The sequence below is a fragment of the Penicillium verrucosum genome (assembly GCF_028828655.1).
Source record: "Penicillium verrucosum strain IBT 35672 chromosome Unknown utg000002l_segment0_segment0, whole genome shotgun sequence".
Lineage (NCBI taxonomy): Eukaryota > Fungi > Ascomycota > Eurotiomycetes > Eurotiales > Aspergillaceae > Penicillium > Penicillium verrucosum.
In genome coordinates, this window is record NW_026643211.1 from 626,167 (window position 1) to 645,430 (window position 19,264).

Genomic DNA, 19,264 nt, shown 5'->3' on the forward strand with positions numbered 1-19,264 from the left:
CTACCGCAGCCTAGAAAACAGGCAGTAGTATCTCCGGTTTTAGAGGCTATTCTAGAGTCTCTAGTTGTTTACTAGTCGATCGAGGAGGATAACGGTAGAGATAGTGAATATAATAATTTTGTTTATTAAGGGTAGTGTATGTAGCGAGCTACTCGTGATATAGAAGTTCCTATATAATAGGCTGTTCCTACTTCTCCTTAGTATTTATCTAGAGCATTCCGGGAGGATACTCTGTAGGAGATTTCTTTATAGGAGATTTTTCTATAGGAGGTTTCTCTATAGGAGATTTCTATATAGGAGGTTTATAATCTTATTGTTTTAGAGGAAGAGTAGGTAGTAGTTCAGCCTAGTTCTTATTAGGTTTCTAAGCCTATTTTTGAACTATATATAGAGACGGTTTCCGAGGTCGAATTACCTCGGGAGGTCTTAGTTGAAACAATTACCGATAGTTCTATTACCGAGATAGCTTCTATTCTACCGGAATACTTTATTCCCCGACGATCGAGCCGGACGAGACGATCGCCTAAACGATACGGTTTTCCTACGGAACTTACCGAGACTATATCGATTCCGAGAATAAAACCGAAACCGAAACCGAGACTATCGAGTTAACCGAAGCGAATTATTATAGAACCGGACGTTCTATAGGGTAATAACAATGCTGATAAAGGATTAGGTAATAATAGTAATTAAGGTAGGGGAGACTTACAAAGTCGAGAGTTATTACAAAATAGAGTACTCCTTTTATTTATAACGGTAAGCCTTTATACGTTAAGGACGTTGTTATTCCCTAGTCTTATAATAAGGCGATAAATTCTCGATTTTTAGACCGCTAGTAAGCAGCGATAGAAGATTAGTTTGACGACGTTTATACGAAAAGGACTTTTAATGTTATTTATAAGCCGCTAGGGGTAGTGCCTCTGCCGAGTTAATAGGTTTTTAATCTTAAAGTGACGAAAGACAACCTTATTTATAGTTTTAAAGCGCGCTAGGTGGTTTGTAGTAACTACTAGTAGAAGAAGGAGGATTTAATCTTCTATGCTCCGGTTGTTTAGAACGTTCTTATAAAGATCATCTTTACACTTATTACGTAGAGAGGTTATAAATAGCGTTAGTTTGATATAGTGGCTGCGTATCTTAATACTTCTCGTAAAAATCAGGAGATAGTCTATATCGTTTAACTAGTAGGTTTTGAATACTCCGAATCTAATATCGGAAGTAAAGGTTAGGTTTATTAGTTACGGTAGGTATTATTTGGCTTTTGTGATTCGGTAGCTCTATAGAATAAGGAACTTAATAGAAGACTAGTTAAGATTAGGTTTTATACTCTTAATAATAATCTATATGTCTACGTTAAGATATATAATGGTTTAACGTGGTTTCTTCTTGTTTATATTAATGATTTTATTAGTGCAGCTCCGACCGACGGAGAGGTCGAGATGATTTTTTAGTAGATAAAGGGTTAGTTCGAGATTAAGGATATAAGAGAACTATCCCGTTTTCTTAGTAGTGCCGTTATCCGGGATTACGATAAGAGAATAATTCGGATAACGTAGTAGGTATACTATCTAGAAGTACTTCGCTTAGTAGAGATATAGGTATACTCTCTAATCTCGATTCCGCTTTCTCTAAACTATAAATAGGATAACGGTAATAAGGATCCCGACGCTCTTTTAGATTAGGAGGGGTATACTTTGTTTAGGTCTCTAGTTAGTAGACTTAACTAGCTAGTAGTTAAAACTAGGCCTAATATTAAATTTAGTATTATAAAGTTATAACATCGTTCTACTTCTCCGACTACTAACGATTTATAGGTAGTCCGTACTATTTATAGGTATCTTAGTAATACAATACACCTTAGTATAACGCTAGGGGGGGTAGACGATACCTCGTTCTTTACGTATACCAATACTTCGTATAGTAATTGGTATAATTTAAAATCGATAGAGGGTACTATTTAGTTTTTTAGTAGCGTACCTATTATTTAGTACTCGAAGAAACAGAGTATTATAACTCTATCGTCGATAGCTACGGAATAGTGTGCTCTAGATCGACCTACTAGGGATACTTAGTAGATTTTAAAGATTGCTAAGGCACTTAATCTTCCTAAGGTAGGCAATCCAATTGTTATTTTGATAGACAATATTAATACTTAGTTACTGATAGGCAAGAAATCGTATAAGAATAGTATACGTTGGCTTGATATAAAGTGGTTTTTCGTTAAGGACGCTATTTTTTAGAAGAACATCGATTTACGGCGCGTCGAGACGAAGAGTAACGTCGCCGACGGGTTTATAAAAGCGCTTGATAAAGAAGTATATACAAAGTTTATCTAGATATTAGGTCTTAATTGATCTATATACTAAAGTTTACGGGTGGATATAGATTTATATTGTGTAGGAAATGGTGGAAAATGAGAAAACAAAATAGAGAGTTTTTATTAGTGGAGACAAAGAGATATGGTGACAGTCTTCGTCCTGAAGGGGGTGTTGGAGTCACGTGACGGCCATATAGGGCCGCAGGTGATCCTGACCTATAGAACTCAGGATATTGTTAGATAGTAGCTAGTTTTTCTTCTCTTCTTTTCTTTCTCTCCAGAGTCTACAATATTAATCCCTTGAGGTTAACATTCATTCCTGCATAGCCTGTATTTCACCTGACACTATAGAAGCTTGCTTTTATTGAATTATAGGTCTTAAAACCTAAATTACTACCTCTAGCTATCTACTAGTAATAGAAACCTACGGAACTAGCTTTAGTCTAATTATAACCTTCGGACCTTCGTAAGGTTATTTGCCTTTCTTAATTATAAAATCTAGAATATACGGACTACCTTCTTTATAAAGTACCCCGGCGTTATTATCTGAATTAGGATCCTTAGGTACCGGCTTTCTAGCTAAAATACCCCCCTTTAGATCGTTATCCGATCGAGAAGAGTTAAGATTAAGTTTATCGGGAAAGGTAACGTCCTATAAACAAATAATCTCCTTCGAAATAGGATTCTATACCTTAAAGATATGACTATTCTTACCCTTATAACTAACTAGGTATCCTCTAAATATACGAGTAGCTAATTTCTCTAATTAAATACGTATCTCCCTCGGAATATAGACAAATACGATAGTACCTTATATACGAAGATATTTCAAATTAACCCTCGTCTTACTAAGACTAAAACCCTCCTACTAGGAGATAATCGGTGTCTTCGTAGTCTTTAGATTAACTAAACGATTATAAATATAAATTACGGTATCTACTCGGTAAGGCTAAAGCTATTTAGGAAGCTTAGCGTCTATATTTATTATACGTTAAATCTAGTTAATATAACTACCTATACGCTCCGTAACGTTATTCGGTTTAGGTATATAGATAGGCGTGATTTTAAAAACTATACCTTCTTCCTCTACCTATATCTAAGACTTATAGAATTTAGTTCCTCTATTAATCCGCTAGAAAGCTAGGTAACGTCTACGAAGAATCTTCTATCTCTTATAGAAAGCAATTATATAAGGTATAATCTCCTCTTTAGTTCGAAAGCACGGTCCTTCGGTATATCGAGTATAGTTATCGACAATTAGCACCTAATAATATTTACTACGAGGTCTAGATAGGTTTATAGTTTATATATCCGTATAAAACTTTATACCTAGCTTCTCTATATATCGTTGTATATCCCGAGAAATCTACTTCTTAGCTTTACTAAATTAATAAGCTTCGCAATCAAAGTTATAAAGTTTAACCTAGTCTCCTTCCTCTAGAAGAATAGCATTAGAAAGAGAAGCTTTAATATATAGTCTTCCTATATAACTAAGTCGACGATAAATTTCGTAAGTCGAAATAGACTTATTAATTCGATTAAACTTTTTATCTAAATCCGAGTCTAAATCAGAAGAATTCGGTTTATAGAAGTAAGTCGTTTGAATAGAAGATTATTATATCTTCTCTAGAATCACTCTTTGATAGAGTAGGCTATTAATCTAAGGTAAACTATTAAACCGTTTCACTAAACCAACTTCCTCCCTATTCTTATAAACTAGTTTTAAAACAATTAGATTATAGTAGATACCGTAATCCGCTTTAAGAGCATTAGATAAAAGCAGACGATCGTTAGTTACCGTATTATAATAGGCATTAATAAGAATTATCTTAATCTTACCTTCCGAATTCTTGATTTAAATCGGCGCCTTACTATAACCAATTACTAATTAGACCTTACTATTAGCATTTATATAGCTATATAGCTCCTTACTAGGCTTATAAGTTAAGTATTCGTAGAAGTCCTTACGATATCTAGTAATCGTTTTAAAAGTACTACTATTAATTATCTAGTTATCCTCCGAAGAACGAGCTATATTAGTACGAGTAATACTAGCCTTACCTTTTCCCTTACGTATAGTTATATAATACTAAGTATTACTACGCGGCTTCTATCCCTCTATAGGTAGATCCTCTATTAGGTAGAAATATATCTTAGTAGGATATCTAGTATATCTACAATAGGTATATTTAGAACTATTTATATACTATAGCTATTGATTGCGCTGCTATTCCGCCTATTCGTCAATCGACTTACCCTTAGGCGGCGTATTCTTCGTATCTTAATACTATTCCTTCTAATTATTTTAATTATCTTTATTATTATTATCCGATCTAGAGTTATATAAACCACCTCTATAACCTTTACTACTATAGCCTCGACCTCTTATTCTACCTCCGCGTTAATTATTATTATTATTATTTTATATAACGTTAGTAGAAGCTTCCGGGTCGAACGATAACAAAGTAGGAATATCGCGTGCTTTAATCGTTAATACCTTATATATATCGCCAAAAACCTCCTTTATAACGGAATCTAGTATCTTATCTTTCAAAGTCTCGTAGGTAAATATAACCGATTTAAGTTTACCTTCTAGTTATCAAAGCATTATAAATAACGCTCCGAATAGATAAGGTTCGACTTTATATATACTAAGCTAGTTGTATTAGGTCTAATAGGCATCAATATAGTCCTTAGTAGAACTAAAGTATAATCTCTTTATCTCGTCGAATTTAATCACCTTATATCTTACGTTATTAATAACACTAGTACTACGAATAATAGACTCGACTTTACGCAGTATATAATCGGCGTAAATCGGGAAACTATTTATATATCCTTTAAGAGTTATAATAATCTTCTAATCTAGAAGACCTTCGATCTATCTACTAGAAATCTTCGACTAGTATCTCTATAGATCGTAATCGGGATCGAATTCGATAGGACGAGGTAAATTATAGTCGGCGACCTAATCGATTCGCGCTATACTCAATCTATTAATAATCTATCATTTCTATCTTACTAGATTGCTGCTATTAAGAGCTAATTTAATACCCTTATTAAGCTTAATCTCCTTTACTTCCGGAAGATCAGTCCCCTATATATATATCCGTCTAATAGGACCACGTTGTTAATATTACTATCCCTAACTATTAGAAATAGGATTGTATTATTAGCGAGAAGTAGGGAGAGAACGTAAGGAACCTTCTCCTCCGTTATCGTTATTATCGTAGGAACCAGTTATTTTGACTATACGTCGAGTATCCGTATTCGGTCTCGATCGAAAGAAATACGCGAAGCGGTACCGTCCGTCGCGTCGATAAGGTAACCACGGAAAACGAAGCTTCCTAGATAATCAGAATAATGAAAATATTGACTCACGATAAGATCGTCGATAAAAATCAATGTCAACGATAGGATCGACAGTCGAAATGTAGAGATGCGGAACGGGCCGAAAAAACGCGTCCCATAAAAGAAAAATGAAAACTCTAATTAGTTGAAAATTTCAACGAAAAGATGCTCGGAGTCGTACGAGCAAGGGCTTATAACCTGTCAGGTGAAATACAGGCTATGCAGGAATGAATGTTAACCTCAAGGGATTAATATTGTAGACTCTGGAGAGAAAGAAAAGAAGAGAAGAAAAACTAGCTACTGTCTAACAATATCCTGAGTTCTATGGGTCAGGATCACCTGCGGCCCCACATGGCCGTCACGTGACTCCAACACTCTTCTTTATTAGCTTTAACCTCTATAATCTTATTTATATAGAGAATAATAGTAGCGGCTATAACTACTAGTTAATTAAGCTTCTTCTTTAGGTAATTATAGGTTATATATCCTTATTCTTTATAATAAAAATATTAGCCTTCTCTTATTAAAGTCTTTCGTTTAGATATAGACAGTCTAACGAAATTAGAACTTTCTTTACGCTTTATATAGGGAATATTATTCGAACTAGTTATATTAGTACTAGTACTACTTCTAAAGGTAAACCGGTATAAGAACGAGAACCTATCGACTTAGCTTCTTACTATAAACGAATCTTATATAATATACTTTAGTAGCTTTATATAAATATATTAAATAAGACTATCTCCTAATTAATAGCCTATATAACCTAGGTTTAAAGTAGATATAGAAGTTTAGAATATAGGTCCTATTTCCGGTTTTCGATTATAATAGTAGCCTCCTCTATAAGCTATATAAACTATATAAGGAAGTTAGTAAAATTATCCTTCGGTTTTATCTTAAGTTTATAGTATACTATATAGGCTTCTATACGTCGATTCGGGTTTATAAAGATAGTCTTTAGATAAAGAATAATATCTTCTATATCTTTATAAGGGATACTAGCGTCGGTACTTATTTAGAGAGTAATATATAACTACGCCTTATCTTTATATTAACTTTATATATAGAGCTTCCGGTAGATAGGGAGAGGGTAGTAGTCTATATTTACTTTAAGCTTCTAGCGAATAACTATTTCTTAGGTCTTAAAGCGAACTTCCTTTCCGTCGTTTAATATTAGGGCGTTAGGTATATTTATAGACTTTCGGATAATAGCGGCCTCTATAATTAGTACGCCGATACTAGTCTAGTTCTAGAGATTTATAAGATAGAAAGTGAGATTACTACGTTTATAAATAGTAATATTATAGTAGGTAATTACTTCGTCACGCTCTAACTAGAGATACTCGATTATAATATCTATCTTATACTTTTCTATTTATAGAACGATAACTTTATCCTATAACTCTTAAACTCTCTCTTTTAATTTCGGGTATTCCTAGGCGAGCTTAATAAAACGTTCTCTAGTTAGAGTCTTATATAATCGGTCGTATAAAAAGGATTTATTGTCTTTATTATCTTTATTATCTTCTATAGACTCGACTAGTCGTTATAGGTTAGGTATCGGGGTACTTAGGTCTAGAGTAACGGTCGCTTCTTATTCGTAGGTTCCTTCTTTAGGTACCGTAGCGGGCTACTTACCTCAACTCGGTAGGTATCGCTTTATTCCGACTATTCTAATTAGTTACTTCTTCTTCTATTCGGTTCGGGAGGCTTAGCTATACGATGCTAAGGAACGGAAAGTAGGATAAGTGGAACCGAGATCTACTAGAGTAGAGATCTATACGGTTATACTACTTATTAGATTTGGGTAGTACTTAATAACGTATTCGGCAAACGAGTGGCCACCGCAAGCCAGTGGCCACCCCACTTCAAAACGCGTCAATTAATTCAACCCCTTCTTTATCAACCACCTACCATGCCACTAATTCGCTCCCAATCCTCTAGCAATTTAGCTGAGCAAGAGGGTAGGGTCTTATTAGCTATCTAGGCTTTTAAGGATGAAGAAATCAGCTCTCTTGCTCTCGCTACTCGTACTTTTTAAGTGCTACGTTCGACCCTACGCCGCCGCCTAAGTAGTATTTAAGACCGCGCGAATTCTCGCGCTAATTCGTCGAAATTGACTTTAATTGAGGAGGAATCGCTTAAGAAATAGATTCCCTTTATAGATCTATATAGATCTACCCCCCGGCCTTCTATAGTTCGAGAAATAGCGGATCTTCTTCTTTAAAAGTATAGAACTACCCTAGTTCCTTCGGTCGGCGAAAACTAGGTTACGAATTTCGTTAAACGACGTCCTCTCCTCTCCTCCCGGTTCTTAAAGCGATATAATTACGAACGTACGAAATATAATAATCCTAAAATTATTAAGGAGTAGTTTAATCTAGTTTAAAAGATAATCCTTTAATTTAGAATCGACCCCGATAATATTTATAACTTTAATAAGACTAGTTTCGCGATAGGATTAATAGTAACTATAAAGATTATTATAAGGAGTAAATACTATAGTCGCTAAGTATTTTTATAACCTAGAAATCGAGAGTAGGTAACTACTATTAAGTATTTAAATACTTCTAGTTAGGCTCTTACTCTATATATAATTTTTAAAGGTAAAGTCTTTATTAGATTATAGTTCGACGGCCTTCCGGAAGAGTAGCGGTTTAAAGTTAGTTTTAATAATTAGACTTCGGATAAAATTAAACTTCGTTAGCTTACGAAGCTCTTTATTCCGACTACTTTTTTATAGACTAAAGAGGTTTACCGGCTTTTAATTCTTAACGGCTATAGAAGTTATTTAACGCCTAAATTTAATAAAGTTTATAAGTAAAATATAGTAATACTAATTTATATACCGGCGTATTTATCTTATCTTTTATAACCCCTTAATATATATAATTTTACGGTCTTAAAACGTACTTATAGTCGGATAATTAAGATAAAAATATAGACCGGGATTAACTATATCGATAAACTTAACTTCCTTAAAGCCTACCCCTCCGCCCGAATTAAAGCTTTTAAATCAGAGACAATTAAGAATAGCTTTAGAGTAGCTGGTTTAGTACCGTTTGAACCTAATCGGGTGATCTCGAAGCTTAATATCCGGCTTCGAACGCCTACCCCCCCCTAGCCGGGGTAGTAAATCAAGCCGGAATTTCACACCTAAAATACCGGCTATAGAGAAAGACCTACGTCGGTAAGCTTTATAAATTAAGGCTTTACTTCGTACTAGGTCTCAAAGCCCGCCTAGCCCGTTAAATCGTGTATTAAACTAGCTTATAAAGGGCTTCCGTCTTACAATGCAAGGTGCTATCTTACTCGCCAAAGAAAACAAGGATTTACGGGCTGTAAATGAGAAGTAGAAGTAAAAGAGAACTAGATCCCGGAGGTAGATACCTACCGAAGAAGGCCTCTTAGTCTAAGAAGCCTCTATATTAATTATGGAGCAATAGGAAGCAAATGAAGTACCCCTCCCGGGCCCTGGCATGCCTAGTGAATCGATTATTTAGCCACGAACGCGGCCCCCCCGGGGTTGTGGGATATGTAGATTGCTAGGGCAAAGAAGAGAAACTTGTCTAGATAGACCAGGTAATTAGTTTAATTAATTTAATAGCGTTGTGGTTGAAATAAATGCATTTAGATTTAATCATGGTGGGTGGGGTGGCCACTGGCTTGCGGTGGCCACTCGCTTGCCGAATACGTTATTATATTACTAGCTAGATCTTTTAATAAAAAGAGTGCATTTTAACCAGAATATTAAGTATAGAGAAAGAAAGGAAGAAAAGAGAAAAAGAATCTATAACATATAGCGGGTTTGTGGAGTATGGTCTGTCTCGCCCAAACAAACCATGCAAACAACTAACAAGTCCAAGGGCGGAAACATCTAGCAGAAAACTCCGCAGGCGGTCAAGAACGGCAGATCAGAGATCGTCACATAATGCACTCTTTATTTCAAAGACCTGGCTGGTAACACTCTATACTTATTATTGTCGTTGAAATGCACTCTTTTCATTTAAGATCTGGCAGGTAATAAGTATAGGGAAATACTTTGTGAATTTATAAATCCTTATATCTAGCGATACTCCTATACTAAGTCTCAATAAGGCGAGTAACTACTATAGGGTTGTTTAACTAGTATCAGTGACTTTAATACTCTCCTCGACCTTACGGCGCCTTAAGTATACTCCGATATATCTAACTTAGATTATAAACTAATATAGTATCTTAAAAAACGTATATTATATCTATAATAATATTATATACAGCTCGAAAGAATGTCGATCTTTTATAATTCTAGAAGGAATATTGTGAAGACCCACTATGAAGGGTCTTTAGGAGGGGTAAGATCAGAGTGCTAAGGGCAGATACAATACTAATTACTACTACGAAGCAATTGCCACTAGTATTGCGTATGTATTCAAACTGAACTATAAACTATGACGATCTAGAGGGGTTTCTAACGATCTGGAGGGGTTTCTGCCGACTGACTCCGCCTTTGGACTACTCAGTTGGTTTTGCCGTGTTTGTCCGCTTGCAGAGATTTCTGCTGATTGTTTCCGCCCTTGACCTAGGACTCCCTACCCCACAATATCTTTAGTCCTATTTATAGATTTCTTTCTTCTTTTCTTTTCTCTCTCTATACTTAATATTCTCGTTAAATATACTCTTTTTATTAAAGAACTAGCTAGTAATATAATATTAAGTACTAATTAAATCTAATAAGTAGTACGACCGTATAGATCTCTGTTATAGTAGATCTCGGTCTAGCTTACCCTATTTTCCGTTCCTTAGTATCGTATAGCTAAGCTATCCGAACCGAACCGAATTCCTATCTAACTAATTAGAATAGTTAAGATACGACGAAACCCTATAAACCGCGGTAAGTAGCTAGTTACTACTATACTTAATAAAGAAGAGATCGACGACTAGATAATCGATACGTCTACTCCGAAGACCCTACTTATTAAACTACTAAGACTAGTAGATACTAGTAAATATAATAAAGATAATAATAATACTAGAAAAGAATCGTCCTCTATACGCGAATAATTATAGAAGACTTTATTAAAGGAGAGATTCTAGGAACTTACTTATTAATATTAATAATTAGAATAAAAGAACTAAAAACTAAAAGATAAGATTATAGTTTTTTTTAATAAAAGGATTAATATTAATAACCTTACGACCGAACGTAACGAGGCGATTACTTATCGCGATATTATAATTTATAAACGCGGAGACTTAGCTTTCTATCTTCTTTTCGTTTAAAACCCGAATATAGCTAACGCTAGCGTATTAATTATAAAGGCTAACGTTAACTAAAAGATAACTAAGATACCTAATATACTAATACTTAATAATAATAAAGAAGTAAGATTCGAAATCTAAGAAATAATTATCCGATAAAAGCTTAAAGCTAATATAGATTATTATTCTCTCCCTACCTATTAGAAGCTCTATATATAGAGTAAATATAAAGATAAGGCCTAGTTATATATTACCCCCGAATAAGCGCCGACGCTAGTACTTCTTATAATAATATAAAGGATATTATTACTTACTTAAAAACTATTTTTATAAACCCGAATCGATAAGCCGAAGTATATACTATATACTATCGACTAAAAATAAAGATAAAAAATAACTTTACTAACTTCCTTATAGAGTTTATATAGTTTATAGAAGAGGCTATTATTATAATCGAGAACCGGAAATAAGACCTATATTTTAAGTTTTTATACCTACTTTAGACCTAGATTATATAAGCTATTAATTAGGAGATTATCTCGTTCGATATATTTATATAGAGCTACTAAAATATATTATATAAAATTAGTCTATAATAAAAAGCTAAATTAGCTAATTCTACTTCTCGTTCTTATATAAATCTACCCTTAAAAAGCGGCGTAAATACTACTATAGTTAATTCGAATTATACTCCCTATATAAAATATAAAGATAGTACTAACTTTATAAGTCTTTCTACGTCTAAGCGTAAGATCTTAATAAAAAAAGGCTATTATTTTAACTATAAAAAGCGAGGATATATAACCTATAATTATCTAAAAAGAAAGACTAATTAGTAGCTTACTATTATAGCTACCGCTATTACTTTTTATCTTTAAAAGATCGTAAAACTCGAAGTAAATAATAAAAAGAACCTAGAAAAAGCCTTTATTTAGGATAAGTCTTCCTTTTAAGTAAAAAGAAAGTATTACTATTTATACTAAACTTATAAAAGTTAGTTAGCGGTATTAAAGATAGCTTAGTTTTTAATATATAAATTATATATAATAGCTACTCTTTTTTTATCTTAGTACTTAATAATACTAGAGTAGATAGATATATCTTTATTAACTTAATAATAATTATACTACTTAGTAAGCGATTTAGAATTAAGATAAAGAGGCTTAGCTATAAATATCTAATATATAGATATAATAGTAAGCTAGCTAAATTAATATAATATATTATTATTCTTATAGTTTATATAGATAGTAGAATATAGCGATAGGTTCTAATATTAATTATAAATCTTAAATAATATAATATAATCCTTAAATAAATATAGTTTACTAAATATAATATTCTTTTAGATTATCGATAATACCGAATAATTTAGCTAGATTAAAGAAGTCTCTCTAATAAAGTTATAAGTAAGATTACTATTTCTTTCTTAACTAAAATCTTAAAGAAGTTATTAAAGATAAATCCTAGCTACTAAGCTAATATAAAATAATATAATTATCTTTTCGGATAATAAGATTAATAACTATCTTCTTAACTCTAATATACTAGAGAACGTTAATATAAATATTAGTAGATTAAAAAGAAATAAAAAATAATTCGGAATTTAAAAGATAAAATAAAAGCTCTAAAAGTCCGGATATCGGTAAAGAAAGAGTAGTCTCTAATTAGTATTAATATCTATATAATTAGAGGCGCTAGATTTAACCGACTTTATATAAGAAGTAAGATTAATAAGAAAACTAAGATCTTTATAATATCCCTCTATAAGATTAATTATATTATCGATATTAAAAGCGCTTAGATAAAGGATCCTAAAATTAATAAAATACTCCGGATCTTATTAAAGAAGTATTATAATCTTATAGAAATCTTTTTAAAAAAAGATTAGATAAATTACTATCTTATAGGCTTAGAGTTAATTATAATATTATACTTAAGGCCGAAGTATAATTTAAATATTATCCTTTTTATAAACTATCTTTTTATAAGCTAAAAGAAGTAAAAAAGTATATTATAAAGAATCTTAAGAAAGGATTTATTATTCTAAGTTTAGTACTATATATTTCCTTAATCTTAATAATAAAAAAATTTAAAGATAGTCTTTATTTCTATATCGATTTCTAAAGACTAAATACTATTACAAAAAAGAATTATTACTTATTATTATTAATCGATAAAGTTTTATAATAAACTAATAAAATAAAGTTCTTTATAAAACTTAATATTTAGTAAGATTTCTACCGAATTTATTTAATATCGAGAATAAAAGAGCTTACTATTTTTTATATATAGTATAAATTATTTAAATATAAAATTATATTATTCGGATTAATAAATAAATCTATTATATTTTAATAGTATATAAATAATATATTATAAAAGTACCTAAATAAGTATACTATAATTTTTATAGATAATATCTTAATCTATAATAAGACCCTTAAAGAGTACTAATAGTAGATAAGGGAGGTATTTTAATATCTATAAAAAATAGATCTCTAAGTAATATTACTAAAGTACGAATTCTCGGTATAAAAGATAAAATTCTTTAGTTTTATTATAAATATAGATAATATTATAATTAATCTAAGAAAGATTAATATTATTTAGTTATAATAAGCTCTAATAACTATAAAAAGGATTTAGTTGTTTTTAGGATTTTATAATTTCTACTAATAATTTATTTAAGGATATAATACTATTTTAAAATTTTTATATCGACTTACTCGGTAGGATATTTTTTTATAAATAAATAAAATAATATAAGATAGCTTTCTCGCTACTAAAAAAGAATTAATAATTATACCGGTTCTTTATTATTATAATCTAACTTAATAAATAAAAGTTAAGACTAATACTTCTAATAAAGTACTTAAGATAGTTCTCTCTTAATATTATAAAAATAATAACTTTTAGTATTTAATAGCTTTCTTCTCGAAGAGTATATAACCCGCGAAATTAAATTATAAGATATAAGATAAAGAACTTTTAATAATTATTTATATATTATAGAAATAGCGATCTAAACTTAAAGATTTAATATAAAAAGATTACTTTAAAATCTTAATAGATTATTAGTCCCTTAAATATTTTATAATAATAAGATAGATAAATTAATAATAAGTAAGATAGAGTAAGTTTTTATTTTAGTTCTATTTTATAATTAAGTATTATTCTAAAAAGAAGAATATTATAACTAATATATTATTATAAAGAGATTTATTTTATACTAATAATAATAAATAGATTATACTTTTACTAAAGAGTTATCTAGAAGAAGGTATATATCTAATCGATTTAAATCTAATCGATATAGAATATATAATAAATATTACTAAGCGAGTAAATAAACGAACTAAAAAAGTAATAATCTAGAAGATTTTTAATAGATTATTAAAGAAGATAGCGACTAGAGATAGATAATTAAAAAAGGTTTACTTTTATTCGAAAGACGACTTAAAATTCTAGATAAAAAAGATTTATATATAAGACTTCTTAATAATATATATCGATAACTATTAACTATATACCCTAGGATTAAGAAATTAAAAAAGCTTATTTTATTAAGATATTATTAGCTAGGATAGGCTAACGATATAAAGCAATATATAGAAAACTATTTAGTTTATAAATAAATAAAAGCCTAGTAAGACTATATATCTAGATTATTATATTCTTTACTTATTCTTAAAAGATTTTAGTAATATATTTTAATAGATTTCCGCTCGTTTCTAAAAGATTATTATAATTATAACGCCGTCTTTATAGTTATTAATCGACTAAATAAGAGACTAATTTTTATACTCTATTATAAAGATATTAATACTAAGTAGATAGCTCGATTATTTATTAATAATATAATTCGGATTATAGGTATTCTAGAGACTATTATATCTAATCGGGGAGAATAGTTTATTTTAGAATTCTAGACTAAATTCTACTAAATTTTTAAAATTAAAAGAAAGTTATTAACTACTTACTACTCTTAAACTAACGAATAAAGTAAAATCGCTAATTAGTATATAGCCTAAAGATTATAACTATATATAGAATAGAACTAGGATAATTAGTTAAAGATTTTACTAATAATAGATTTTATAATATTAATTCTTTTATAGGATATTATAAAATAATTACTATTCTTCGTTAAAAGGGGTTATAAATTAGCGATATCTTTTAATTAAAAAGACCGAAGTAATCTAATAAATAATAAGCGGAATATAATTAATATATTATTATAACTCTAAAATATCTAAATAAAAACGAGAGATTAGATTATAAAGTTTTAGTAGCGGATAATTTAGTAGATAAATAAATATCGGAAAGAAGAGGACTTTAATATTAGTAATTAGGTTTTTATTATAATAAAGGATTAGTAGCTAGACCGCTTAAATCGGAAGCTTTTTTATCTTACTAATAGACCTTATAAAATTATCGAGAAGATCGGAAACGCCTATAAACTCGATCTTTTAGAATCTATTAAAATTTACCCGGTATTTAATCCTAATAAGCTTTAAAAGGCCTTATCGTTATAATTATTACGCGGATAGCGCCTAGACCTACCGCTACTAGTTAGGATCTCTAAGGAAGATAAATAAGAGATAGATAAGATTATCGATTTACGTCTCTACTACCGGAAGCTATAGTATCGAGTTTAATAGCTTAATTATAACCTTAACTTATAATAGTATCCTATAAGAAACTTTAAGTACGTACCCTAGAAGATTTAGGATTTTTATAACAATTACCCTCTAAAACCCGGACCCCTAATACGTTTATAAGCCTAGATAGACGTAGCCAAAAATAAATTCTTTCTTAAAGATTATAGAGATAATAATAAGCCGGTATTTAGGGACTAAATACGTTTTTAATCGGGGGTGGTTTGATCCACTCGGTAATGAAATACTGTAGTTATATATTTCTTTTTGCTTCTACCCTATCAAACCGTTTACCCTTTTTTTCTTTTTCGCTTTTCTCCCTCTACGTCTATTCGATCGGCTTCAAATCTCGTATATACCTTTATTAAATATCTATTTATACTCTACCAATCCTTAGTATTTTCCGACCGTACGTTATAGTAGTATAGACGTTTCGGTTTCTCTACCCTAGGGACGCCCCTAGACTGCGCCAGAACCCGCAAACCCGCAAACCCGAAAAAGCCCAAACCGCAAATAGGTCGGGTTTCGGGTCGACTTTCATAACCCGCAATAGGTTTCGGGTTAGCTTGGGTAACCCGCGCGGGTTTGCGGGTTACCTATACGGGTTACTAAACAGTGCAAATATAGGAAGAGTCGTATCTATATAAATTGTGCATTTCTTACCTATATCTTATTGTATTTCCTTTTTACCTTAAGAGGATAAAAGCTCCTATAGCCCGCTCTAATTCTAATATACCACTATTATTTTTAACGGCTATTAGAAATTACTTATACGTAAAAAGCTACTTTAGCCTATACTATTTCTAACCGCGGTTAGAAATTAAGCCTAAAACCTCCCTCGACTACTACTATTATATTATATTTCCTATATATACTTAGATTATAAATAATATAGTTATTAATTTAAAGTTAATAGTATTCCTATTTATCGTTATCCTACCTTATATATTTCCGGGATCTAATAATTCTACGTACCTAAGTATTCCCTTCCTTAGGTATAGGTAGTAGTATATTATATTCTAGATCTTAATTATCGTTACTAGTTAATAAAGTAGGCTACTTAGCCTCCCTTCTATTACTAATCTCTATTATTATCCTATCTTCCTTATTATTATTAATCGGATTAAACTTATATATATAAAGACTATTATTCTACTCTTCGTTAGCTATCTCGACTTTATCGCGAGAGAAGAATTCCTTTAGAAACGTATACTCGGCTTCTTCGAAGTTAAACCTTAATATATATAAGTATATTATAAGATCCTAAATAGTATCGGCGTTAAGTCTACCTTAGTAGTAGTAATAAATATCCCGAGTAAAGTTAAATAGCCTTTTAATACCTACGCCGGTTACTAGAATCGAAAGTATATCTCGGGCTAGGCTTATAAGAGCTAAAAATCGATATTAGCTATCCTTCTAAAATAAAAGGGGGGATATATTAATAGTATTTATTATATATTAGTACTATATTTTATAATACTAGTAGTCGTATTTTATATATACTATTTTTAAGATACTATAAGAGTTTATTATACGATAGGTTATTAGATTACTAACTTCCGAGTATTATATTAAGGCGAGACCCTAATCTTTTCGAAAACTAGTACGATAGAGACGTTTATATACTTCTAAGACGTACCTTATATAGTATAAGGTAGTCTTAAAAGCTTCGTCGATACCTCTAAGCCTATTACTCTTCTTATTTATCGGTTTAAAAGAACCGAAGCTTATTAGTAAGAGTAAGTATAATTCTAATTATATAAAGATTACCTCGGATATTATCTATTTCAGCGTAATAGTCCTTAAGTTTCTACTATATAGTCTTAAAAGCCTATAATATATTTATTTTCTAAGAGACCCTTTTACGTCGGAGTTATATAATAAATTGCTTAAGATACTCGAAGAGCTTATTATAAATCTTAAATATATAATAGGTAGTAGTATCCTTTATCTTTAATAGTTTAAGGGTAAATTTAAAGAAAGGCTAGATAATCTAAAGAAGGTACTCGATCTATCGCTATTTATCGTTATCTAATATAAGATCCGATCGCTTATACCTATTATAAAACAGTGTAAAATAAAGGCGAAGCCGCTTTATACGCCGGAGTATAAGAAAAGTAGAGTTCTATCGCGTTTTAATATCTTATATTAATACGAGTTTAGCTAATTTAGTCTAAAAAATATAAAATATATCCCGTCGCTAAGGGCTTATATTTACGTATATAGCGAGGTTTCGAACCTAGTAAAATAGTTAATAAGGTATAAGAAACGGTAATTATAAAATTAGATATAATTAACCTTACTTAAAGTATTAATAATTTCTCGTTTATACTACCTCGCGTTCGTTCGGGCGGATTAAGACCGCTATTCTATCTACCGAGTCTCTATTAACTTATTTACTAGGCTCGCCTTTATATATCTAAGTAGCTTATTAAGACTTAGCTAGAGGATATAAATAATATATAGAACTCTAATAATAATAGTATCTTCTAGTATTACTTACTAGAGACTTTCGACTAATATTTTATTATTCGAAGTATTATTAGTTATAATCGTAAATACCTTATATTTAATATTATACCTCTTAAGAATATTTATAAGTATAATACTAAGGTTTATACTAGAGTAGGTTCTATAGAGAGGTTTAAATCTAAGAAGAATCTTATAGTACTACTAGTCCTTATTAATAAAATAGCTAGTAACTATTATAAAGACCTATATAAACGGTAAAGTCTAATAATTAAGTATAATAAATAGTTTTATACTAGGAGATAGCCTCTATAAGATACTCTATTAACGCTCTTATATAGTACTTTAAAAACGGCGTCTAATTATTTTCGCGGAGGGAATTTTAGGTAGGGAATCCGTTACTTATATAAGTACGACTAATATATAAAATTTAGGATATTTAATTAACCGGAATAGGAGGTAAGCGACCGTAAGAAATCGTAGTAGCTAATCCTCCTAGGCTATTTAATTAAACGTTATCTATACTAAGAAATCCTAGTTCTAAAAGATAAATATATTAGTAATAATAAAGTACTAAATATAAAAGATATAAGTATACGATAGCCTTTATAAACCGAGTAATCCCCGACTTCTAAGTATAATATTAAGCTACTTTAGTATAGCTAGTACCTTTAAAGTACTTTCCTATCGTAGAAGTGCCTTAGTATACTATTATCCTTAATAATAGGGATTAAGGATACTCTAAGATTACTTTATATCGCTTATATATTACCTTAGGGGCGCTATCGGAGCTATATATAACCTAATCGAATTTATCCTAAGATTTTAACTAATACTTCGAGTCCTATTTAATCTTAGTATTACTAGGACCCCTATATTATATTCTAATCTATTAATCTATAAATTCTTTATTAACTATTTCGTTATAAATGTTACGAGCCAGGTCTTTGTGAGAAAGAGTGCATTTAACTAGAAAAGCAAAGATGGGGAGAAAAGAAGAAGAAGTGCAGAGAGATCCAGAGGGGTTGATATAGCTGGATCAAACAAAGAAACAAAGAAACAATCCTCTTTCCCAAATAGGCTTAGTAGACATGCCCAATTAGGCATAGTAGCACTCCATCAAACAAAGAAAGAAAGCAAACAAAGAACAAAGAAAGATAAGAACGATCTTGACATGTGATAGCATGTGATACTTGTCGATCGTGACAATAAAGAACGAATACCT

General features: G+C 30.7%; 1 protein-coding gene across 1 annotated transcript; it reads right to left on the reverse strand.

The window, feature by feature from the left end:
* Positions 1-17,587: 17,587 nt before the first annotated feature.
* On the reverse strand, positions 17,588-18,538 carry N7516_005893 (uncharacterized protein; the record flags this gene model as incomplete). The annotated part of the gene is made up of 4 exons (XM_057218613.1): positions 17,588-17,695; positions 17,789-17,809; positions 17,971-18,012; positions 18,488-18,538. Coding segments are annotated over 4 exons (222 nt in total), but the record flags the coding sequence as incomplete, so codon positions are not given.
* Positions 18,539-19,264: the final 726 nt, after the last annotated feature.